Consider the following 23,647-nt stretch of genomic DNA (forward strand, 5'->3'; position numbering starts at 1 on the left):
ACTTTAGAAATAAAAGTTTCAAGTAAGAATACTGGTCTTTTCATAATAATTCATGTTGGTACTCTGCATCAGTGACATATCTAACTGATGGTCTGGTAATACTCACACCTAACAGCACCTACCTTATTTGACAGTCATTATTCCATGCTTTTCAGAGATTGCAGTTATTTCACCCGTCTCTTATCTTCTGAACCAAGTGGAATAGTTTTGTCATGTATGTTTTCCCAAGCATCTCAATAAGTCTGAGGAAATGTTATCTACTCTGGGTGCTTCATTTTTATCTTAGGTCTTCTTGTGCTTCATCAAATTATTCCCATATTTCATGAAGCATTTATTAACAAATCCATAATAGTTGCAGTATGTAAGTTTGACGAGTAATAGTAGATAAGAATCAACATGTGCGTACTTGACAAGTGAGAGTCACAGTTTGACACTGATTTGCGAAGTAGGCACATGCTGATTGTGACAGTCATCTACAATTACTTCGGAAAGCATGCATTGTCACTTTGATAATCATTATTAATATCAGGCACTTTTAGTAAATCAACATTCAGCAGGCTTGAGAATGAGTAGGCCAGGCTTGACAATGAACCTGTTGGCTCGATATTAGTTGCCAAACGTATGTACTGCAACTGCAACACATTTTTAATAAACATTTCATGAAATGTTACAAAAATATTGCTGGTTCTGTATGAAGAAAAGGTTGAAACTAATGGGGTGGGAGGAGATCTAGTATTATCACTCCATTCTTTATATGTTCATTAACTACCTCTTCCCCTTCCATTATATTGGTTTAAAGTATATTTTCCTAAATATAGACCTCTTCATATTCTTGACTAATCGTGGCTGCTTTGCCATTATGTACTCTCTCATTTCTTTGGTGTCTATTTTCTTTTGTGTGTTTCATTTGTTCTGAGCCAGTGTCTCCTCCTTCAGGCAGAAGGGTTGAAGGGGGAAGAAGAGGGGTGAAGGAAAAGGCTGGACTGCTGGTCAGGGAAGACTTACCGCAAGGGATAAGAAGGAAAAACCAACTGTTCCTTCTCATCCAGTGTGGTAAATCTTCCCCGAACAATTGTTCTGGGTGACTTTCCCGGAATCTATCCCTTTTTCTAGACCTCTCCAGCCCTTTCCTCCACCTCTCTTCCTTCCTCTTCAACCCTTCTGCCTGAAGGAGGACCCACTGGCTCCAAAAGCTTGCCAATTACGACCGTCTTATGTGTGTCTCCTGCTGTCGCTTGGTAAGTAGATTTTTTATCTACCCAATTAAATTATTTCAATATAATGGAAGGAAACATTCCACGTGGGAAAAATTATATATAAAAACAAAGATGAGGTGACTTACCGAACAAAAGCGCTGGCAGGTCGATAGACACACAAACAAACACAAACATACACACAAAATTCAAGCTTTCGCAACAAACTGTTGCCTCATCAGGAAAGAGGGAAGGAGAGGGGAAGACGAAAGGAAGTGGGTTTTAAGGGAGAGGGTAAGGAGTCATTCCAATCCCGGGAGCGGAAAGACTTACCTTAAGGGGAAAAAAGGACAGGTATACACTCGCACACACGCACATATCCATCCACACATACAGACACAAGCAGACATGAAATATGTCTGCTTGTGTCTGTATGTGTGGATGGATATGTGCGTGTGTGCGAGTGTATACCTACATGAAATATGTCTGCTTGTGTCTGTATGTGTGGATGGATATGTGCGTGTGTGCGAGTGTATACCTGTCCTTTTTTCCCCTTAAGGTAAGTCTTTCCGCTCCCGGGATTGGAATGACTCCTTACCCTCTCCCTTAAAACCCACTTCCTTTCGTCTTCCCCTCTCCTTCCCTCTTTCCTGATGAGGCAACAGTTTGTTGCGAAAGCTTGAATTTTGTGTGTATGTTTGTGTTTGTTTGTGTGTCTATCGACCTGCCAGTGCTTTTGTTCGGTATGTCACCTCATCTTTGTTTTTATATACAATTAAATTATTTTTTCAATAACTGTTTTCATTGTTATAAAGTAACTATGGAATACCTATCATTTTAAATCCAATACTGACAAAGAAAGGAAAGGTAGAAACCCATTTTCTGAAGCAAGCAAAGATAAAATAAATAGGGGGTCAAAAAACTAATCACTGGGAGTGTCCTATTACAAGGGAAGGCTTGTAGGAAGTGACACTTCAGTCACTGCTAATGATGGAGCTGTGGGAGGGGAAGGGGGGGGGGGGGAATGGAGAGGGAGAGAGAGAGAGAGAGAGAGAGAGAGAGAGAGAGAGAGAGATATTGACTGTTGGTGACAACAGCACCACCTTACGAGGCAAGTACCCTGGGGTACTAGAGGACAAATGTAAGGATGTAGAGGCTTATCTCACTAGGGGTAAGATAGACACTGCCTACAGGAAAATTAAAGAGACCTTTGGAGAAAGAAGAACCACTTGCATGAATATCAATAGCTCTGTTGGAAGCCCAGTTCTAAGCAAAGAAGGGAAAACAGAAAGGTGGAAGGAGTATATAGAGAGTCTATACAAGGGCAATGTACTCGAGGACAATATTATGGAAATGGAAGAGGATGTAGGTGAACATGAAATGGGAGATATGATATTCCGTGAAGAGTTTGACAGAGCACTGAAAGACCTGAGTCGAAACAATGCCCCGGGAGTAGACAATATTTCATTAGAACTACTGACAGCCTTGGGAGAGCCAGTCCTGACAAAACTCTACCATCTGGTGAGCAATATGTACGAGACAGGCGAAATACCCTCGGACTTCAAGAAGACTATAATAATTCCAATCCCAAAGAAAGGAGGTGTTGACAGATGTGAAAATTACCGAACTATCAGTTTAATAAGTCACAGCTGCAAAATACTAGTGCGAATTCTTTACAGACAAATGGAATAACTGATAGAAGCCGACCTTGTGGAAGATCAGTTTGGATTCCGTAGAAATATTGGAACATGTGAGGCAATACTGACCTTACGACTTATCTTAGAAGCTAGATTAAGGAAAGATAAACCTACGTTTCTAGCATTTGTAGACTTAGAGAAAGCTTTTGACAATGTTGACTGGAATACTCTCTTTCAAATTCTGAAGGAGGCAGGGGTAAAATACAGGGAGCAAAAGGCTATTTACAATTTGTACAGAAAGCAGATGGCAGTTATAAGAGTCGAGGGGCATGAAAGGGAAGCAGTGGTTGGGATAGGAGTGAGACAGTATCGTAGCCTATCCCCGACGTTATTCAATCTGTATATTGAGCAAGCAATAAAGGAAACAAAAGAAAAGTTCGGAGTAGGTACTAAAATCCATGGAGAAGAAATAAAAACTTTGACGTTTGCCGATGACATTGTAAATCTGTCAGAGACAGCAAAGGACTTGGAAGAGCAGCTGAACGGAATGGACAGTGTCTTGAAAGGAGGGTATAAGATGAACACCAACAAAAGCAAAACGAGGATAATGGAATGTAGTTGAATTACGTCGGGTGATGCTGAGGGAATTAGATTAGGAAATGAGACACTTAAAGTAGTAAAGGAGTTTTGCTATTTGGGGAGTAAAATAACTGATGATGGTCGAAGTAGAGAGAATATAAAATGTAGAATGGCAATGGCAAGGAAAGCGTTTCTGAAGAAGAAAAATTTGTTAACATCGAGTATAGATTTAAATGCCAGGAAGCCGTTTCTGAAAGTATTTGTATGGAGTGTAGCCATATATGGAAGTGAAATGTGGACGATAAATACTTTAGACAAGAAGAAAATAGAAGCTTTCGAAATGTGGTGCTACAGAAGAATGCTGAAGATTAGATGGGTAGATCACGTAACTAATGAGGAGTTATTGAATAGAATTGGGGAGAAGAGGAGTTTGTGGCACAACTTGACTAGAAGAAGGGATCGGTTGGTAGGACATGTTCTGAAGCATCAAGGGATCACCAATTTAGTATTGGAGGGCAGCGTGGAGGGTAAAATTCATAGAGGGAGACCAAGAGATGAATACACTAAGCAGATTCAGAAGGATGTAGGTTGCGGTAGGCACTGGGAGATGAAGAAGCTTGCACAGGATAGAGTAGCATGGAGAGCTGCATCAAACCAGTCTCAGGACTGAACAACACAACAACAACCACCCTGGGGTGACAGTGGATGCTTCAGGGAGTAGCCAACATTTATCTCAGCCTCCGGCAATGCGGTCCAGCACGTCCTCAGCCACACCACCAGGGAAATATCAGCTGTCATGGGGGACACTCAGGCCAGAAACACAAGAGAAATCAGCTCAAGGCATACAGATTGTACAGGGAGGAGTCCCACCCATAAAGACGTTAACAATTTATTGCAATGTAATTCCCATTCCTGGAGGAAAGGGTATTATCTTCGAAGACTTGCCAGGACATCTGATACTAGTGACCAGTAAATGTGCACCATGTTTGTTCGGAGCTGTTTTGTAAATTAAATGGTAATGAAATGTCCAGAATTGGTTTCTCTAACATCTGACTTATTTTGTTGAAGCCTTAAATATTAATAACTCTGAATTTGGATACTTTCTTGGGGAAATTTGCTTGGGGCTCAATATAGGAACAGGTAGGGCACAGCCTGTGTACCAAGAGCTGCATTTCCATGCCAATAAAAAGTAAATGGACATTAAACTTTCCTACAACTATAGTTGTGTCCTTTCACTTGGACATTGATTCTTAGTGTATAAGTTACTCTTGACACTTTTGTGGAGTCAGGATTGTCATTCCGGTGTTGATATTCTGCGAATTGGTCATGCTGATATTGTTGAGAGTGAGAAGTGGCTGTTGTATGTGCAAAGTCATATTGTGATGTGATGATGAGAAAAATACCTGGCTGACCCAATAAGTAGAGAAGTTGCTCTTGCTGATTCCACAAAATAATATTCAATAAACTTCTAGCTTGTGAGGCCTACATACATCTGCAAGAACTATAAACCATAAGTTAGACAGTCACTGTTTACAGGGTCTCTGAATGATTTGTCAAATTTTTAAGTGTTGCTATGCTACAGTCTAGGTGCCAACTGCAGCAACTGTTATGTAACGCTAAAAAATCCAGTTACAAAGTTCAAATAAGTGCAGGTAGGAATTTGTGGTGAAAAAATAATGTTCACTACTCACAGCATTTTACATTCTAACAAACAGAGTTTATTCTATCACTGCAACATTTACCACAAGTTAATAATGTTTTAACATTAAATTAATTAATACTTGAGTGAAGGTTTAAATTAAATGGAACATTATCTCATGTGTTTGTGAACTTCTGGGTTTAGTTCCTTTAGTGCAAGTTTAAAGTTGCATACTTCCAAACTAACTAAATTCCAATGGCATATCACTCTCAAAAATATCCACAGTAAAGTTTTAGACTTCAGACTATTTTGCCTACTGTGAAATATTCTAAAAACCAAAACTGAAAATATTTCAGACAATTCACCAGCAACATGCGTGAATATCGAAAGTCCACAACTCAACACAAATAATTTCGACACACTCAAGAGGTGACCTACTGCTGCTCACGTGTACTCCCTGTTCCAGATCTCAAACCCAACTGCCAACCAAAGAGGCATGCACCAAGCTGGGTATCCCTAATTAAGTCCTCACACTGATGTGAGACAAGCGCGCACACTTCCTGCTTCTGCAACGTACTTAAAACGTAATATGTCATGTACATGTCTCATACCTCAATTAATATGTAAAATTCCTCAGCTTTCTAGTAATGTACTTAGTTTTTCTCTAATTTAAACTGTTTCTTCAATATCTTCATTTGACAAAATTGCTTACGGCATCGCCAAGATATTAATTTTTAAAGTACATTTTATGCACAAAACATTTAACATGAAATAACTTAAAAACTACACTTCATCTTAAGGATGTGTTTATACCATCCACACCTGTTAATTTCATCTTTGTAACATTGATACTGAAGACACTGTAACCAGCTGTGTTCAGTAAAAATCACTCAATTCAGCCATGGTGGCTACCCCTCCGTGTTCCACACAAATGGCTGTATCTTGGTTTTCCCAATCACGTGGCCAGAGCATGTGTTTACATGAACTACATTCTTGGTAATTCTCATAGTCAGCGTCTGACAATTGCTGAGGCTCAAAGGGTGCAGCCCTCTGCTGATAAAACCATAAGACCCAAGCAACTGCCTGTCTCAGTCCTCACTCTTCTTCAGCTGTCAAAACACTTTCACCAGCCCTGCCATGCTTTTCTCTCATCACGAACAGAATGTGTGGCAACAGTCACATCTGTTTTCAGTGTTTCAAGTCTCGATTACTGGGGTGTACAGTCTCAACATCTTCTAAGTTTACAGTCGCAAGGGCAAAGTATTGTGATGCTGTGAAAAGAAGTGTGTTCTGGTGGCTATTGGTGGGTATGCCGTGAGGTTTCGTCCCTTTTTTCTTGTGCATGTGTTAAAAGCACCGAGTGGTTGGGTGACTCACATGACCACACTGTTTACAGAGACAGCAGCTGAGAATCACAATAATGCCAGGGGAGGAAAAAGAAACGTGGTCTGTATGATCATAAAATTAGGAGTAAAGAACCAAAATTGTGGAAGCTAAGAGGATTCTAGCTGGTATACCACTGAAGATTTAACACGGGTCGAACATACAAAGTTTCAGCGGACAGAGTACTGGAATCCTAGCTTAATTAACATAATAAGGAATGCTGATCACAACAGCAGGAAACCGAGAGACCAATCACAAAGCTACCTCTGAAACACTCAACAGTCCCTTCATGACAATCTCCATTATTTTTGAAGGAAAATTCATGGGTAAGTCTAAACCAGATAAAGTATTTGTTTAGAAAAAGGTCATTCCCTAAGCCACATTCTTTTTTATATTATGCACATTTTATTTTTTTTTGTGGTTAGTTTTGGGGTTACAGTCCCATTCTTGAGCAAGTATTTTCTGCCTGATTAATTGTGGTCAGAGCCCAGATATTCTCCTAGAAGTACACTTCCGCTACAACTAGACAAACTTAACATAGGAAGTTTGAAAATAAATAAATAAATAAATAATCCAATTTTTAATCAACATGGAAAAATAAAATAGTACAAATTAAAAATTAAATCATAGAATCAGTTGATATGCTTTTTTATTTGTACTTCGTGTAGCAGAAGGTTGCAAAGGAAATGATAAAATACTACCTGCAACTGGAAGCCTGTGATAAACTAAATGAGTTTTCAAACATTTCCAGTCTGTCCAAAACAGGACGGTGACATTAAAAAACATGCAGAAGCATCTGCAGGTAATGGAAGAAACCAAAGGAAAGTCGAGAGCAGCCTTCATGTAGGAACGAATGTTCGATGGCTGATGATGGTGATGACAAAGAATTGCTACAATGTTCGCACAAACAACTGATCATTCACATCACAGTACATCTATAAATGTAAGTAACATAACAGAAAACCTTCTTGGATTTTCCCTTGACAAGCAGAGTATGTTCAAAGTACAAAGACATTGATTGATACACTCATTGTACGCACAGTGAGACTAACTTTGCAATATGTGCAACAGATTTAATCAGTGACAGAATGGGCTAGCAAAAACAGACATTCTGCAGAGCTCGGGAACATCTGATGGTCCAGTGATCAGGATTCTTCACATATAAGAAAATGTGAGAGAGTTCTATCATTCACTGCAATCAGATAGACTGTTTTCAATGGCACTCATTGCTCATTGCATTTGACTGAGAACCTGGAGTCTATGCCCCTCAGGGACTGAGTACCGAAGTGACACTGGGAAGATCGCTTTTACTTACTGCTTATAGCACTATATTCATGAAACTTGAGGTAAGCAGTGAAAGAAATGGTACTGGTTGATCATACTCATCACAGTTTGTGTGTAACGTGGGCAAGTCAAGTAAATGTAGTGCAAAGTGTACACATTTGTGTGATGTGAGGCAAATAATAAGTATCAAACTCATGAAACGTTGTCATCTGATAGCTATCTTTACAGATCTGATCTCCCTTTTCATATGATTTCTGGTCCTTTGGCAGTCAAACACTATTCTGTAGATGTGGAGTAACACATCTTCTGTGTATAGTTCCTGTGCCAGACCATAATGGACCTGGCAAAACTGTGGGTTGCTGTCTACTACCAGAGGACCTACAGCACCAAGACTCTGCAGTATCTCACCCCCCCCCCCCCCCCAACCCCCCTGCCTGTCATTGGTGCCACTGCCATCACACGCCAATTGTCAATTTTATCTCCTTGGCGGGAACACTGCACAAGAGAACAAACAGAAGAGGAGCTATTCCTCATATTATACACAAGAGCTTTGTTTGCCAGAGAATGACAAACTGATGACAGTGTTCGCTACTTCACGGGAGCCATTAGGCCATCTTAGTACAGACAGTCTGATGAAAAAATGTGCTTGTAGTGATAAGAGTGAAACTGATTTATTTATTTGGAAGAGGTCAGTATTGTGAAGACAGCAATATTTTTATTGGCCCTCGACAGTTCTAGAGGGAACTGCCAAAATCTCTTCGGTGAGAGCAACAAATTTTGTTGTAGCAAATTCACAGTCATTAAGTCATCACGAACCCTCACAGCCATCAGATGCAAACTAAGAACCCCTCCAACTATACTTCATTCTTTCAGCAAGGGAGATCACTGGCTTGTGACATTACAGAGAGAAAATGATTATTTTAGTCTATGAACATAAACTGAATTGTGTTCCGCAAAAACAAAAAACAATCAAATGTCACCACAAGTAGTATGCTGTTTCACTGTGAATCAGTGATCTATGCATAAGGTCAATTACCCTTTGGCTTGAGTTGCAAAAATGTGTCTATAGCTGAAAACACACCCACATATCATGAATCAGATAACAGACAAGAAGTACAGTCTCACACTGTATGTAATGCCATTGGCTCAGAAATGGTGGTAATACTTTTATTATGAAACTGTAACCTCATTTTTTAAACAACAAGTAAATCATCAAGTTTGGTGCCTACAGCATGTCGTGAGAAATTGATTGTTATTTTCCAGGGAATTTTACCCATCTGACTGCAACAACAGCTTGCACACCAAATCAAGTTCTTATAGTAACAGAAAGTACCAATCTAACAACCAAAGATACAAAAAACACAGAGATACATACCTGCCACAGAAAACAAGAGTGATGACCACAATGCGATATTTGCATAAGTCTTCGCGGCTGGGAAAGTAATACATTCCTTCAGATCTATTACTGTAATCGTAAATATCTGCAGGAACTGTATCCCTGGAAACAGAACAAAATTAGAGTGAGTTTTGTTTGTTGTTACAACCTTCAAGACAATTTTACATTTGAGTGGCAACATTCTGAGACGATAATTTAAACATTTAGGAACTACAATGATAATTTCTTTTGTTGATAGCACAATGCATTTGAAGAATTTATTCCATTTTCAAGTGCTGTGTAGTTTCTATAGATACCAAATATGTGACGCAAACATGTGAATATGTGTGTGTGTGTGTGTGTGTGTGTGTGTGTGTGTGTGTGTAGCGCATGTCATTCAGTAAGTACTGTAATGCTGAGTAATAAAAACAATCTCAATCTGGATAATTCCAGTGCAACTACAGAGAGGCCAGTCTCTATGAATAAGTACCACTGCACTAGACCCACCACATCTGTATCCTATTTAGTAATTATTTATAATCAATCATTTTAGGTATGAAATATATGTCATTAAATGTTCATGGGATTGCATATACACTTACGAGTAACTGAAAGAGATGGCTGATGTGTTAAAAAAACAGAGGGTGGGGAGAGAGAGAGAGAGAGAGAGAGAGAGAGAGAGAGAGAAGGTCTGTAGGAAGCAGCTGAATTGCTACCAGCAAGCTGATCTCTTTCAATGAAATTTCTCAAAATTTAAGGACATGAAAGGAAAAGACGTGTTACAAAAAGTTTCTAACACAGTAAATAACACAAACAGAGAGCCTCTCACTCTTCAATTCCTAGACTCTCAAAGAGGAAGTGCAATAACAGGACTGTCAAGTAACTGAAAGAACTTCAAATTATGGCTCAAGAGTCACAAGAAAAATGACAGATCAAAATAAAACTATGGAGTTAAATAACATGTACTGTCTAACATACATGTACCTGGACTTCCTTACACAGGCATAAGCAAGAGAAATACGACTTTACCATGACAAAAAAAAAAAAAAAAAAAAAAAAAAAAAACAGAACACACCGCAGAAAGAAATCAGTTATGATGATGTCATGTTTCTTCCATCCACGTAAGTCTTCAAAGAAACCACAGCACAGCCTTGACCACAATATATGGGAGGGGGGAGGGGACACACAACAACAACAACCTATATTTGCATGGTTAGCTGGGCGAAATTTGGGAAATTCAGGTTTATAGTATTACGTGATAAGAAAATTTCTCAAAAAGACTCTTGCATCAGAATATATAGTCCCGCTCCAAGTACAAAGTCAAAGACGAGGATGAGAAGTCAGTATGAAAATAACTTAAAACTTCTTCCTTGAACTATCAAGTAGTGCCCTGTGGCACTACTTGGCCATATGTAAGGAGACAGCACATTCTGTCCTAGTATTTCCCATCCAAACAGCCACAGCACTTCATTTCCCCCATTTCTCACTTGAATTGATACTCAGCAGCACGATACCTTGTTCCACTTGAGCAAAACCACTGTATCAAATTACTGTGTAACAAACAGTTGTTTCTTAATCAAATTTTGACCACTTGAAAAAATGTTCCTGTTAGAGTACAAAAGGGAGAATATCCTCCTCTTTAAAAGACTGACAGAGAAATGGAGAGAATCTGACTTTAATCCTCATTTTGCTTTTCCCACCAGAAACTCCATACATGTCCTTGGGGATGGTTTGCTTGTGTTTCCACCACTGGACAGGGACACTTTAAAATGTGGGTATAGGGGATGGAACAGTATTGTAGAACAACACAAAGTCTGTGTGCTAACATAACATGGTGCTCAAAGTCTATATTTGTTGTAATAAGCTACTAGTATACGACCAGAAATTAAGTAATGAGTTAGTGCGCAAAAATAATTTGCAATATAGCGATGAGTACAACATCAAAGCAACTAAGATTAAATTATTATTATATACAGGTATTACAAAACAATCATGAAAGATCATGGTAGCTCAAGGTATAGGTGTAACACTCAGACCTTGTGTTGCACTTTTGTTGCTCTACAATACTGTGACTTGTACATGTTATTTTAAGAATGCAATAGTTTAGTTGTTAGTTATTTCCTTTTGTCACCTACATACATAACATGTAATTTGTTCACTGTTACTGTATTCTTATCACCAAACCTCAACTAATCTTCTGCATGCTTACTCAATGGTGATATTTTACACACTGTACTTGCCTTATGACTGCTTTGATAAGTTAGTACAGTTGGTACACAACACTGTTATAATCAAACAATGGAAACTCCAGGTAGGAACACCCACAATGTACGAAAAGATAGGCTGCTGCTTATCGTACAGAAGACATGTCAAGTTGCAGACAGGCATGATTAAAACATTCACATACAACTTTTGGCCACAGCCTTCGTCAGTACAGACATGGCACGCTCACCAACTACAGCATCTTGGGCCGGAACGCATCACTTAGGATGCAAGCAGCAATCTAGGGGTAGGGGGTAGGGGTAGGGGGTAGGAGTGTCAGGTGGGGAGAGAGATGAATGCTGTCTGGTGGAGTGTGCATGGACTAGAATGCCAATAGGTGCAGCGTCAGGAGGTTGCGCGGCAGGGAGGTGGGGGGTGGGGTGGGGGGGTGGGGTGGGGGGTGGGGGGGAAGGAACACAGTAAGTGAGGAATAGGGAAAGACGGGTAGATGCATCGGCAGAGAGCTGCAAGGTAGAATAGAATGGGGAGGAGATGATACGACACAGGGAGTGGAAACCGATGGTGGGAAGTGTGGGGACAGTATGTTAACATAGGTTGTGGCCTCAGGCTTCAGTAACATACTTTAAGTAAAAAAATATAGAAGAGAATTTATTATTCCAATACACTCCGGTTTGGATTATGTGATTTATATAATTACATTGCAAATTGTGCATATTGCATTGTTTTGCATACTCATTGGATGTAACTTCCTCCTTATTCTTTATATGTTGCTATTGTATTTCTGTATGTTTACTACTGTAGTTCCACTTGGTGTTCATAATAACTTTGCTCTTGACTTGTGAGTCTCAGTCATCTTTCATCTGTTGTGTGAATATGAGCCTGTGCACTTGGTGCAACATGCAAGATATTTTATGTAAATCTTGTTGTATTTCTAAAATGCCAATTTATCACTTTCTTCTTCTCCCTAGAATGACATGTTATGACATGACATTATACAGTATATTGCACATATGACAGAGACTTATTGAGAGGTATCTGCATAAATATATTATATACAGGATGAACAATAATAAAACCGACAAACTGCAGGGACTGGATTCCTGACCTGAAGTGGAAGAAAAAATGTCCTATGAATGTGTGTCTGGAAATTCTTGCCATGCTTGATGGTGCTGACGAATTAAAGTTTCTCTGACCATGTACCATGTGTTCCTCATGTGCTGCAGGCTGTGTGAGTGATGTAGTGTACTGTAAGCAGCAAAATGGTCTGGTATTCATGTTGGGAACAAGCTGAGATGGTGTTTGTGTGTGGCCAAACAGGCTGAAACAAGCTTGGCTATACCAAAAAAGTACCCTCACAGACACCAACCACATCACAACATTTCAAGCCCTTTTTGGGTGTTTGTGTGATCATGGGTCCTCTCACACAGGTGAAAGTGCAGGGTGGCAGTCAACTGTGCACACACTAGATTTGGAGGACCCAGTTCTACAGGATATTGAGGCGATCTCTAATATAAGCTCAAGGTAAGTGGCCCGCCAACATGGTGTAAGCCAAAGTATGATTAATACGTATCTCGCACGACAACTGCTACTATCCCTATCACCTGCAACAAGTGCAAGGATTATGAGCAGTGGATTTCCCTCTATGGGAATGATTTGTCAATGGTTTTTGCACCAAAGCGTCACAATTATTGGATTTCTGTCATCAGTCCTCTTTGCCAATGAAGCAACCTCTAGCAGAACTGACGTCATTAATTTTCATAATAAGCATCTGTGGGCTACAGACAGTCCTTGGGGAATGGTTGAGGCATCTCATCAGCATCAGTTCAGCATCAATGTGTGGGCAATGATTCTTGGTGACAACATACTTGGACCAGTTGTTATTCCACAATGCCTTGATGGACAAATGTACCTAGATTTCCTGCGGAATACTCTGTCTGGGCTGCCTGAGAATGTGCCTTTGTCAACACAACAGGTTATGTGGTTTCTGCACGACAGAGCACCACCCACTTCCACATTACAGTTTGGTGACACATTACCTTTCCCCACATTGGATGTTACATAGAGGCCCTGTAGCATGGCCTGCTAGATAACCGGACTTAAACCCCCTAGACTTTTACCTCTGGGGGCATCTGAAAAGCATTATGTATGTTGAACCAGTTCCTGATGTGCAGACCCTTCAACAGGATAATCACATCACCTGTGACGCTATTCGGAGAGAGGCTGGAATGTGCAAAATAGTGCAGCAATCTATGATGTGATGTGTGAATGTGTGCATTAAATCCCATGGAGGTCCCTTTGAACATCTGTTATGATGTGGAAGTGTTGCAATACTATTCTGCTGTAGTCTGTTGGTTTTATTAATGCTCATCCTGTATATCCATGTTTTATCATCCTGTATATCCATGCTTTGTAAATATGTAGCCACCCTATTTAATTATACTTTTATTTTTGATCTATACGGTGAAACACGTATTTAACGCAGCAGCGATGGCGAGGCATTGTAGCATCTGTGACCAGAGAGTATGCGCTTGACCGCGCGAGTGTTGCGAGCGGTTCTCAGTCAGTAGTAGTCTTTGCGAGTTAGTTGTCGCTATGCAGAGTAGCAGTCAGTCAGTCGTTGCGAGTCTGTAGTCGTCATGCAGAGCGGTCGGTCAGTAGTAGCAGCCCAGTGCGGTTGTGTGATGTAGGCGGTCGGCAACTCTGGTCAAGATGAGGAATAAGGTATACTGTTAATTAATATAATCATTAGATAATGAAAAATTTTATTTATTGTAACTATTCTCCAACAAGTCTCCCAATAATAATTTTTTATTTCAAAAGCATTTTCTCAAAAAATTAATTTTTTATTGAACTCAAGATTTCGTTGCACTTCCCATTTCACTCCACTTCTTTAAAAGAAAATTTTTAGTAAAATCACAAAAAAGGAGAATATTATTATTTGCAATGCAGTTCCTCCAAGCGGTGCGCAACAACAAGAGCAGATATGTGACGTCCATTTGTTCTGAGGTAAGACTTTAATTCTGATTGTTTTACACAGGGCCAAAGACCGATATTTCGGTTTAATTGTATTTTCTTGTCACTGAACGGACTTTAAATTTTGTGAAGAATTTATATTTGAGTCAGATTGCGAATTTCACATTTTTGTTCCCATTGTCAGTACATTTGATTGTGGGCAGGTTACGCCTAGAGCCATGTCCATCAGCATTTCTAATTAGTATCGTCCTTTTTTTTTCTTTTAAAAGTATTGTGGGGAGGTTACACTTGGCGACACCCAGTCCAGGATCGTATTTCGTTGAGAGTCTTTTGAGCGACAGTCAGATATCTGCTCTTATTTGCTTAGATAATTAGGATTTGGCGCAACGCTTTTAATAATATTGTGACTTTCTCTCTACAGGTCAACGGCAATTTGTTGCTTTGTTGTATTTGTGTGTTGCTTTTGCATTGTGCTTATTTGTTTTGTGAAAAATTTTGACTATTGTAAAAATGCCGCGAAAGACTGTGAATAGTGTATCGCGAAGTATTGTGAATGAAATTACCGACTTAAACAACGTGACCGATAGTAATTGTGATACGCAACGTAATGATGACAATCCTGCGTTCACTAACAATCAGTGCATTCCAACCACTAATGATGACTTTCACCTTAATGATGAACAAACGAACTCAATTGTCTCGTCTGTTAACTTGACGACAATTGATGACGCAGAATGCTCTATGGTAATGAGCGCTGCAGAGCTTAACACACCCGATTCGGAAAACTCAAGTAATGTACAGACAAATTTGTCTAATGAAAATGAACAGGATACTGAAAGTACGACGGATTTATTTAATTCCGAAATAATGTCTGACAGTGTACATCCGACTGACAAACCTTTTTCTAAATCTCAGAATAACCAAATGGTTACAGTAAGCGAGAAAGTTCCAGATCCACCACTAAACAGCACAGAGAATATAGTAGGTGATGTTACTAAGGATGAAATTAGAGTATTGGCACAACAAATGGGTAATGTTACTGAGGCTCAAGCTATCGCATTTTTACTACGAGTCAGTGAAATTCTCGACAACCATTACAAACAACTTAGCGAAATAATTGATAAAAGTTTCAAATTCACAAACGAAAAACAAGACGATCATAAAGAACAGAACAAACAAGTTAGTGAGCAGATTACAGCTGTTACCGTGCAATGTCAGGACAGTAAGGAACAACTACGTGATGATACTAAGACTTGTGCTAATAACAGTAATGAAAAGGTTGGCACTGTTGCACAAGAATTCAGTAGCACACGTGTAGGCACAACCGAATCACATAAAGACGAGATTATTGCAGTCACTGAACAATGTTCAGCGAACGAAACACAGATACACGAAATTAATGCAGTCACCGAACAATGCCCTAAAAACGCAGTACAGATTCGCGATGATTTGGAGTCAGTGGAAGTTTCACACACTCCGAATACGGAGGCTGACGAGAAAAGTGAACGACACAACAACCAGATTGACGAAAGTATTAAAGTAACAGAATTAACAATTATTTCAGTCACCAATACGTCACAGAACCCGCCACGTTGCGAATATTTGTCAGACTTACGCAGCGTGTATAATGTGAACAATTTACAGAGACTACGAGACGTAAAATCCGAAAAGCCACGCGACTTAAAATCTGAAAAGCTACGTAACTTGAAGTACGAAACGACACAGACGAATAGACTTTCACACAAACCTGAACGTGTTCTCAAATTCAGTGACGAGAACGTAGATTTCGAGCAATTTGCATTTGTAAGAAAATGTAAGGAATTTAATAATGACAGCGTACAGGTACACGATTTGCACTGTATACGACAATTTATCTTTGTACATTCACCGCTATTACCCGTAATGCAGAAACTAGCTTTGAACCAGATGCGACAATGTATTTTTGTATTTACAACAGCATTGCCTATAATGAAGAAACCAGAATTAACTTGGATACAACTATTTGCTTTTGAATTTATACCGCAATTGCCTGTAACGCAAAAGCTAAAATTTATTTGCAGTGCGTATGACCTCAGGGGATTCATTACGCTTTAATGAATATGTGCCGTAGCGAGCATAGGGCCCCGAGCTGTAGTAGTGCTGTTTCATCTTTAGTTTTCTGCACTGCTGCCTTTTCTTCTACTATCCTTTATATCTATCAAAATTGCTCTTTAACTATTGCTCTACCTAGAATTAAGAAAAATATGTAATGAAAACCGGATATGACAAATCTTTACCGAATGTGACAATTTTCAGTAGGCACTCCCGTAATGACAACTACCGCAGTAATTTTAATAACGGATAAAAATCGTAATCATCAGTATGTGTAAAATTAACAGCAAACGCATTTTTTGGTAACAATAGACGTTTTCCACCACAATAGCATGAAAGTCAACCGCTTAGCATACCTAACCAACAATGCAGTCTGCAAGGTCAACCAAACTTTAATGTTTCGCCGCGTGCACGTATAGTCCCAGCTCCAACAAATAGTAACGCATGGCAGCAGAGAAACAACTATGTACAAAGAAGACAGTATTTCAATTCCTATCGTAATGCACCGTATAGGAATGACTATTACGACAGACGTAAAAATAATGAAGACAATTTTCAGCGAACATCTAACAACAGTCGGTCATACCAACAGCAAAATCATACGCAAGAACATATTCTCATGAATGAACCCGACAGTAGGTACCATCCAGAGCGTAACACGCCTGGAAGAAGTAATGGGACAGTTCAAATAGTCGAAATGCCACAGAATCCTCCTAATAATAATAACACGTCAGATAGAATCTGACTAGATAATGTACAGGACGCATCTTGCAATAATACAAGCACTACCTTAGACACGCAAAATGTTGTTCACGAAAATGTAATTACTTTTGACGACATCAGAGACACTCTTTTACAGGAAAGACCAGTTATTCAGAAAACCATTTCACATCCTGTTATCGAAATTAAAATTGGTTCATCGAAATTCTCAGCAGTAATTGATTCCGGATCACCTATATCAGTAATAAATGAGGAGACTTTTAATGAGTGCAACAAAGAGAATACTTATCCGACATTACCTTTAGGCAAAACAAAAGTGAAAGGAGCAGTATCGAGTAAAGGAGTAGACGTTAAATTACAGACACATTTATCATTTTGTATCGCAGGTCACACGTTTCACTCTAATTTTTGGATTGTTCCTTTATTGACAACAGACGTTATTTTAGGCACGAATTTTCTGGTACAACACGAAGCAGTCATTGATTTTCAGAATTCTTATTTAATGTTAAAGGATGAAAATGTACAACTTGCTTTAGAATTTCAGCACTCATTATCTGCGGAAGAACAAACAATTAACCGCACAGAGGTCATTTCCGCAACACGTGACATAGACTGTAATCCCACATTGTTAACGGATACGTACGTACACAACTATAATACTCCAGACGAAATGGACTACGACGTAATACAAATGATTTCCGATAAAGTTAAAGAGAGTAGTGCAATTACAGACGACGAACGAACGCAATTACACAAAATTCTTTTACAGCAAGCTCCAGTTTTTGACAACATTCCTGGTACTATGTCCGGCTTTATGTATGAATTTCAAGTCAAACCGCACGACACATTTAAAGCAAAGCATTATCCTATTCCATACATTCACAGAGAACAGGTTAAAAAAGAATTGCAGGATATGCTCGACCAAGGAATTATTGAACCAGCAGTTAGTCCGTACATAAACCCGCTACATATTGTTAAGAAAAAAGATGGCTCACTTCGCCTTGTACTTGATTCACGTCACATTAATGACATTATTATTAATGAAACAGATCGACCACAGACACTAGAGGAACTTTTACAGAAATTTCACGGTACAGCTATTTATTCCACATTAGATTTGAAATCGGGATTTTGGCAAATTCAACTTCATCCGAATTGTAGAAAATATACAGCTTTTCTCTGTTTCGGCGACTGTTATCAATTTTGCAAATTACCATTCGGCTTAACTATCTCTTCTGCAGCTTTTATTCGCGGTTTGAACACAATACTTCCGACAGAACTTAAGGACAGAATCACGACGTATGTAGACGACATTCTTATTGCAGAAGCTAACTGGTCTGAACACAATCTGATTCTTGAACAACTGCTGCAAACTTTTCATGCACAAGGAATTACAGTTAACCTCAGTAAATCGCATTTTGGCAAAACTTCCATAAAATTTCTTGGACACGTAATTTCAGCAGAAGGCATTGCGCCTGATCCAGAAAAACTTCAAGCTCTACGTGACATTACTGTTCCTACGACAAAGAAGCAATTACGCAGTTTTTTAGGCTTAATTAACTTTTTTCGCAAATTTATCCATCACTCTGCTTTAGACACACCCAGATTATGCCAATTAACAGGTAAAAACAGTATTTGGTCTTGGGATAAGCAAGCACACTCTGAATTCATGAACCTGAAATATGCTCTGTTGAATGCTCCACTTTTATCGCACCCAGATCTCACCAGAAATTTTTCCATTGCCACTGACAGCTCTAACACCGCTTTAGGTGTACATATTTTTCAGGAAATTGAAGAAGATGGTTCTACAGTAATTAAAAACATCGCATTTGCAAGTCGCATTTTGTCACCTGCTGAACGAAATTATTCCGTCACAGAACTTGAAACATTATGTGTTGTATGGGCTTTCACGAGATTTAGGCACTTTCTTTACGGCAGACATACCACCGTCTACACAGACCATAGAGCGATACAATTTTTACTTTCAGCTAAATTCACTCACGACAGGTTAAGCAGATGGAAACTATATTTACAGGAATTTAATTTTACAATAGTTCACATTCCCGGTACGCAAAATGTTATAGCAGACGCACTATCGCGTTCTCTCGGGAACAATCAGCAAGACGTAGCAACCAACTTCTGCAAAGCAAATTTCAGTGTCATGTACATTCAGCAGGTTGCATTTGAAAATTTTATTTCATCGTCATTACAGGACATAGCACAAGAACAAAATAAGGACAATGTGTGGAAAGAAATTAAACACCTTTGGCAAGATAGGAAAAATGTTACGATTAGGAACCACTACACTGTACGCAATGACATTCTGTTTCGCCGCTCTCATCCTGACAGCAACATTTGGTTATTATGCATTCCTGACGAACTGGTTAACAAACTGATTTGGTACACTCATTTAAGTTACGCACATTACGGAGCACGAAAATGTTTTCTTATACTGAGACAGAACTGTTATTTTACCAACATGGAAAAACGTATACGACGAGTTTTAGCGTCTTGTAAAATTTGCCAGAAAGCTAAATCAGACACCACTTCACATATTCCTCCTTTATATCCCATTATACCTGTGAAATTAAGACACATGGCCGCAGTAGATATTTTTGGTCCGATTCCGAGAACTAACAGAGGTTTTTGCTACATTTTTGTCGCTGTTGAGCTCACTTCAAAATTTGTTACTTTCACTCCGTTACGCAAAGCTACTGCTAAAACTGTTTCGAAAGCATTTGTAAAACATTTTCTATTTCATGTAGGGCATGTAATGAAAGTAATTTCTGATAATGGATCTCAATTTCGTAGTAGTGTATGGACACGCATGTTACGAGCTAGAAACATTTCTCCGATCTATATATCCAAGTACCACGCTTCTTCGAACCCCTGTGAAAGATTAATGAAAGAAATTGGTAAGCTGTGCCGAATATACTGCCACAAAAGACATATTGATTGGGATACACACATACTCTCATTCCAAGATGTAATTAATTCCATTCCAAATGAATCCACTATGCTATCTCCGACTGTTATACTGAAAAACGTTGAACCACCGAACAAAATTAAAGAATTAATAGAATTCCCCAAAAATCGTCGCCTACGACACCACGAAATAATTGACATTGCGCTGAACAACATCAAACGTGCCGCAGAGCGCCGGAGAAGACAGCAAAAACAGGTTTGTACACGCCGCGACTTTCACGTTGGACAGAAGATATTAGTACGTACACACTATTTATCCAGCAAATTAAAAGGTAAGTGCAGTAAATTTGAACTTCTATACGCAGGTCCGTATCGGATTCGCAGTATCCCTCACCCCAATGTTGTACACGTCGAAACTTTGAGAACCAGAAAATCGAAAGGCAATCACCATATCTCAAACATTAAACCGTTTATTGAGTGAAACCACTGTATGATTCAACACTCTATGATGCCATTTACTAATGCAATTAATTCACCTGACTAATTATTGATGATTATCGTATTTTTTCTTGGCAAGTGCCCGGCAAGGTAAGGTTAGCAGGTCGCTTTTCTTGTCGTCACACATCAGACCATGCATATTTTTCCAGATGAATTTACACATTTACGACTATTTCTGCAATTATATTTATGTGACTACTTATTGATGATTATCGTATTTTTTTTCTTGGCAAGTGCCCGGCAAGGTAAGGTTAGCAGGTCGCTTTTCTTGTCGTTACACATCAGACCGTGCACATTTTCCATTTTTTTGTGTATATGACTGTACTCCAGTTTTGTTTGTATGCACTATGAAATAGTTAAGATATAACACACACCAGTCGACTTTGACATTTTTTTTTTTGCCTTATGACATCTCAACATCGTGACTGTTTCACATTTTTTTTGCTACTGCATTGTATTATTCTGTGTACATTTTTTCGCATCCGAACACTGTCAATGTCTTGGACATATTACGTTTTCTGTCATGTTATGCTGTATGGTTAATTGTGTCACCATAAACCAGTCATTATTTAGTGGGTATAGGATTTAAATGCAAGACATTAATCTTTGTTCATCAATTTCAGAAAGGAATGATGATTCTAAGAAATAAATTTAACATAAATGGGAATTTCACCTACGGAATAAACGAAAGGAGATGCAATAACTTTATGAGGAAGAGTAAAGGGATCAGGATTAACAAACATTAACAAGAATATACTATACTCATCACAGAATAGCAGTCTTAACTAATTTTTTCTTTCAGAATACAAGGTGATTGATGCAGGCTGTCAGAGAGAACTACACATCTTAGTTTTAGTGATGAAATATGCTAGAGATAAGGAATAGTTATGTAATGAGTAATGAAGTGATTTTTTGCAGATGATAATGAATACTGATGAATAATGATGAAGGATATGGTATTATGAATAATGAAGTTTTTCTTTACAGGTGATGATGATAATGAAGTTATGATGATATGGATAATGAAGTTTTTTTCTTTACAGATGAGGATAATGTTGAAGTTATGTATTTATGCTACGTAGTTATTTAAGTATTTGTTGCAGTTTGCTTTGACAGCAGGTGTTACATTGCATAGTAGGATGACGGAAAGTTTTGGAAAGGACAGCTATGGAACACATTTTATACACATTTCACTACTTGTTAATTCGAAGTTCACTACTTTTCAGCATAGTGTGCGTTTCTTCTTTCAGGTCAATAATCCGTTTTTGTATTTTTTCCAGGAGAAGTTTTTCATGACACTTACTAAACCTGTTACTTATTATACCTGTTCTAGTACTTGCATTTTTATATTTTTTACCCATTTGTGTTTATCATTTATAAATGTGATCACATGTACTGCCTTGTTACATAATCTTGCTACAGCTGACTCATGACGAATGACGTTACCTATCCTCATTTGCAGCAAAAGGTCAAAAGCAAAAAGTATTATGCCTCAGCAATTAATTATCGATCCCAACGCAATGCATTGCTACCAAAAAAATGTATTACCAGTCCCACATAATGTCACTAGTTTATGATAATTCTGAATAATACTGATCAACTCTGAATAGCATGTCACTCGAGTAATGACCTCTTAATGAGACTATATTCAAAATAATGCTTTGTCACTAGCTAATAACTGCCACTGTTTATTGTAATGCCTGTGATTACTAATGATTTGACTGTAATTAACTGATTTTTAATAATGACTGTGTAATGATCTGAATAATACTGAATGATGAACTATGTTTTATTCTATTCAATACTTGATGGCCACTGAGTGCCAATAATTAATGTCAATCAACGAAATTGTTATTAATTATGCCATTAATTAACTCTTGTTTTCAATGTTCATACTTTGTAATTGGAAATAAATGTGATTGTTTAATAATGCTTTGTAATTAGAAGAAGGCTAATGATTCTTAATAGATTGTAATGACAAATGATTAATTAACTGTAATTAGGAGAAGGTTAATGATTCTTAATTATACTCTGTAACTGAAAAGAATGCGATTATTTCATAATATTTTGTAACCAGGAAAAGAAGGCTACTGATTCTATGTAAAACAATTAATGAACATTTTTCTGTAATACTACATACTTGGTACAGAAATGTTCAATAACTGGGCTATGAATGCCACGAACTATCAATGAAGACTGTAATTGTCAATATTATGTGACTTGATGTCCTTCACCTCATAAGCTGACTACCCTGAATTACTGCAATGTCCATTTGTCCTGTTTATCCCAGTGATCATGGAGCACTATATTTGGTTTTGCACTAATTCTACGTTGGTGTGCCTTGTAAGAGTGTGGTGTTGACACGACATGCTGTCCACCACCATGAGCGATGAAGACATTATTATGGTCCCACTGTTTGGTGTACCTAATGTACTGCCAAAATGAAAACATGGAACATTACTACGACAGTTCAGTGTCTTGGCTACACTGATAAATTCTGATGGGAAAAGAACTTCAAGTTGTGTCACTTGGTGTTGTACTACTGTGGAAAGATATGGACTTTCAGAGCAGCTGTGTGCAATCTAAAGTGCTACAACCATGATGCAATCCTTCCCTTTCCTATCCTGATTCTTGTCACATAAAGAAAAAAATTTTTTTTTTTTTGGTAACATCATTTATGTTCATAGGTTATACATTTTTCGATTCGCTAAACTCCAGTGTGAGTACACTTATGTCACTGGTCGACATGATGTTTGCCATTATGTTTATTTGTTGTGAAAATACTAAAGACATTTTTCAGTGCATGTGCACTTTGGACATGAATTTTTTTTTTGCCATTATGTTTATTTGTTGTGAAAATGCTAAAGACATTTTTCAGTGCATGTACACTTGTCAACATAATATTTTTGCCAGTCTGTTTATTTGTTCTGAATATGCTAAAGAATTTTTTCAGTGCCTGTGCACTTTGTTATCTGTCAAATAATTTGTATATACTTTTCTGATTTGCTACTATGTTTTGTACTCACATTTTGTCTTTGTCTGATATATTTTGTACTTAGTGCGTGTGCACAACATTTACTTTATGTACTACATCTAATTATTCTTGCCAGTCTGTTTATTTGTTCTG

At 38.4% G+C, this 23,647-nt stretch overlaps 1 protein-coding gene across 1 annotated transcript in view; it reads right to left on the minus strand.

Moving 5' to 3' along the window:
- Positions 1–23,647, minus strand: part of LOC126416074 (putative helicase MOV-10) — a 341,495-nt gene that overhangs the window by 48,846 nt on the left and 269,002 nt on the right. Inside the window, exon 14 of the mRNA XM_050083555.1 lies at positions 9,091–9,213. Within this exon, the coding sequence (XP_049939512.1) occupies positions 9,091–9,213 (123 nt within the window). The remainder of the gene's footprint in view (positions 1–9,090; positions 9,214–23,647) is intronic.

The sequence above is a fragment of the Schistocerca serialis genome, chromosome 8 (genome assembly GCF_023864345.2).
Source record: "Schistocerca serialis cubense isolate TAMUIC-IGC-003099 chromosome 8, iqSchSeri2.2, whole genome shotgun sequence".
NCBI lineage: Eukaryota > Metazoa > Arthropoda > Insecta > Orthoptera > Acrididae > Schistocerca > Schistocerca serialis.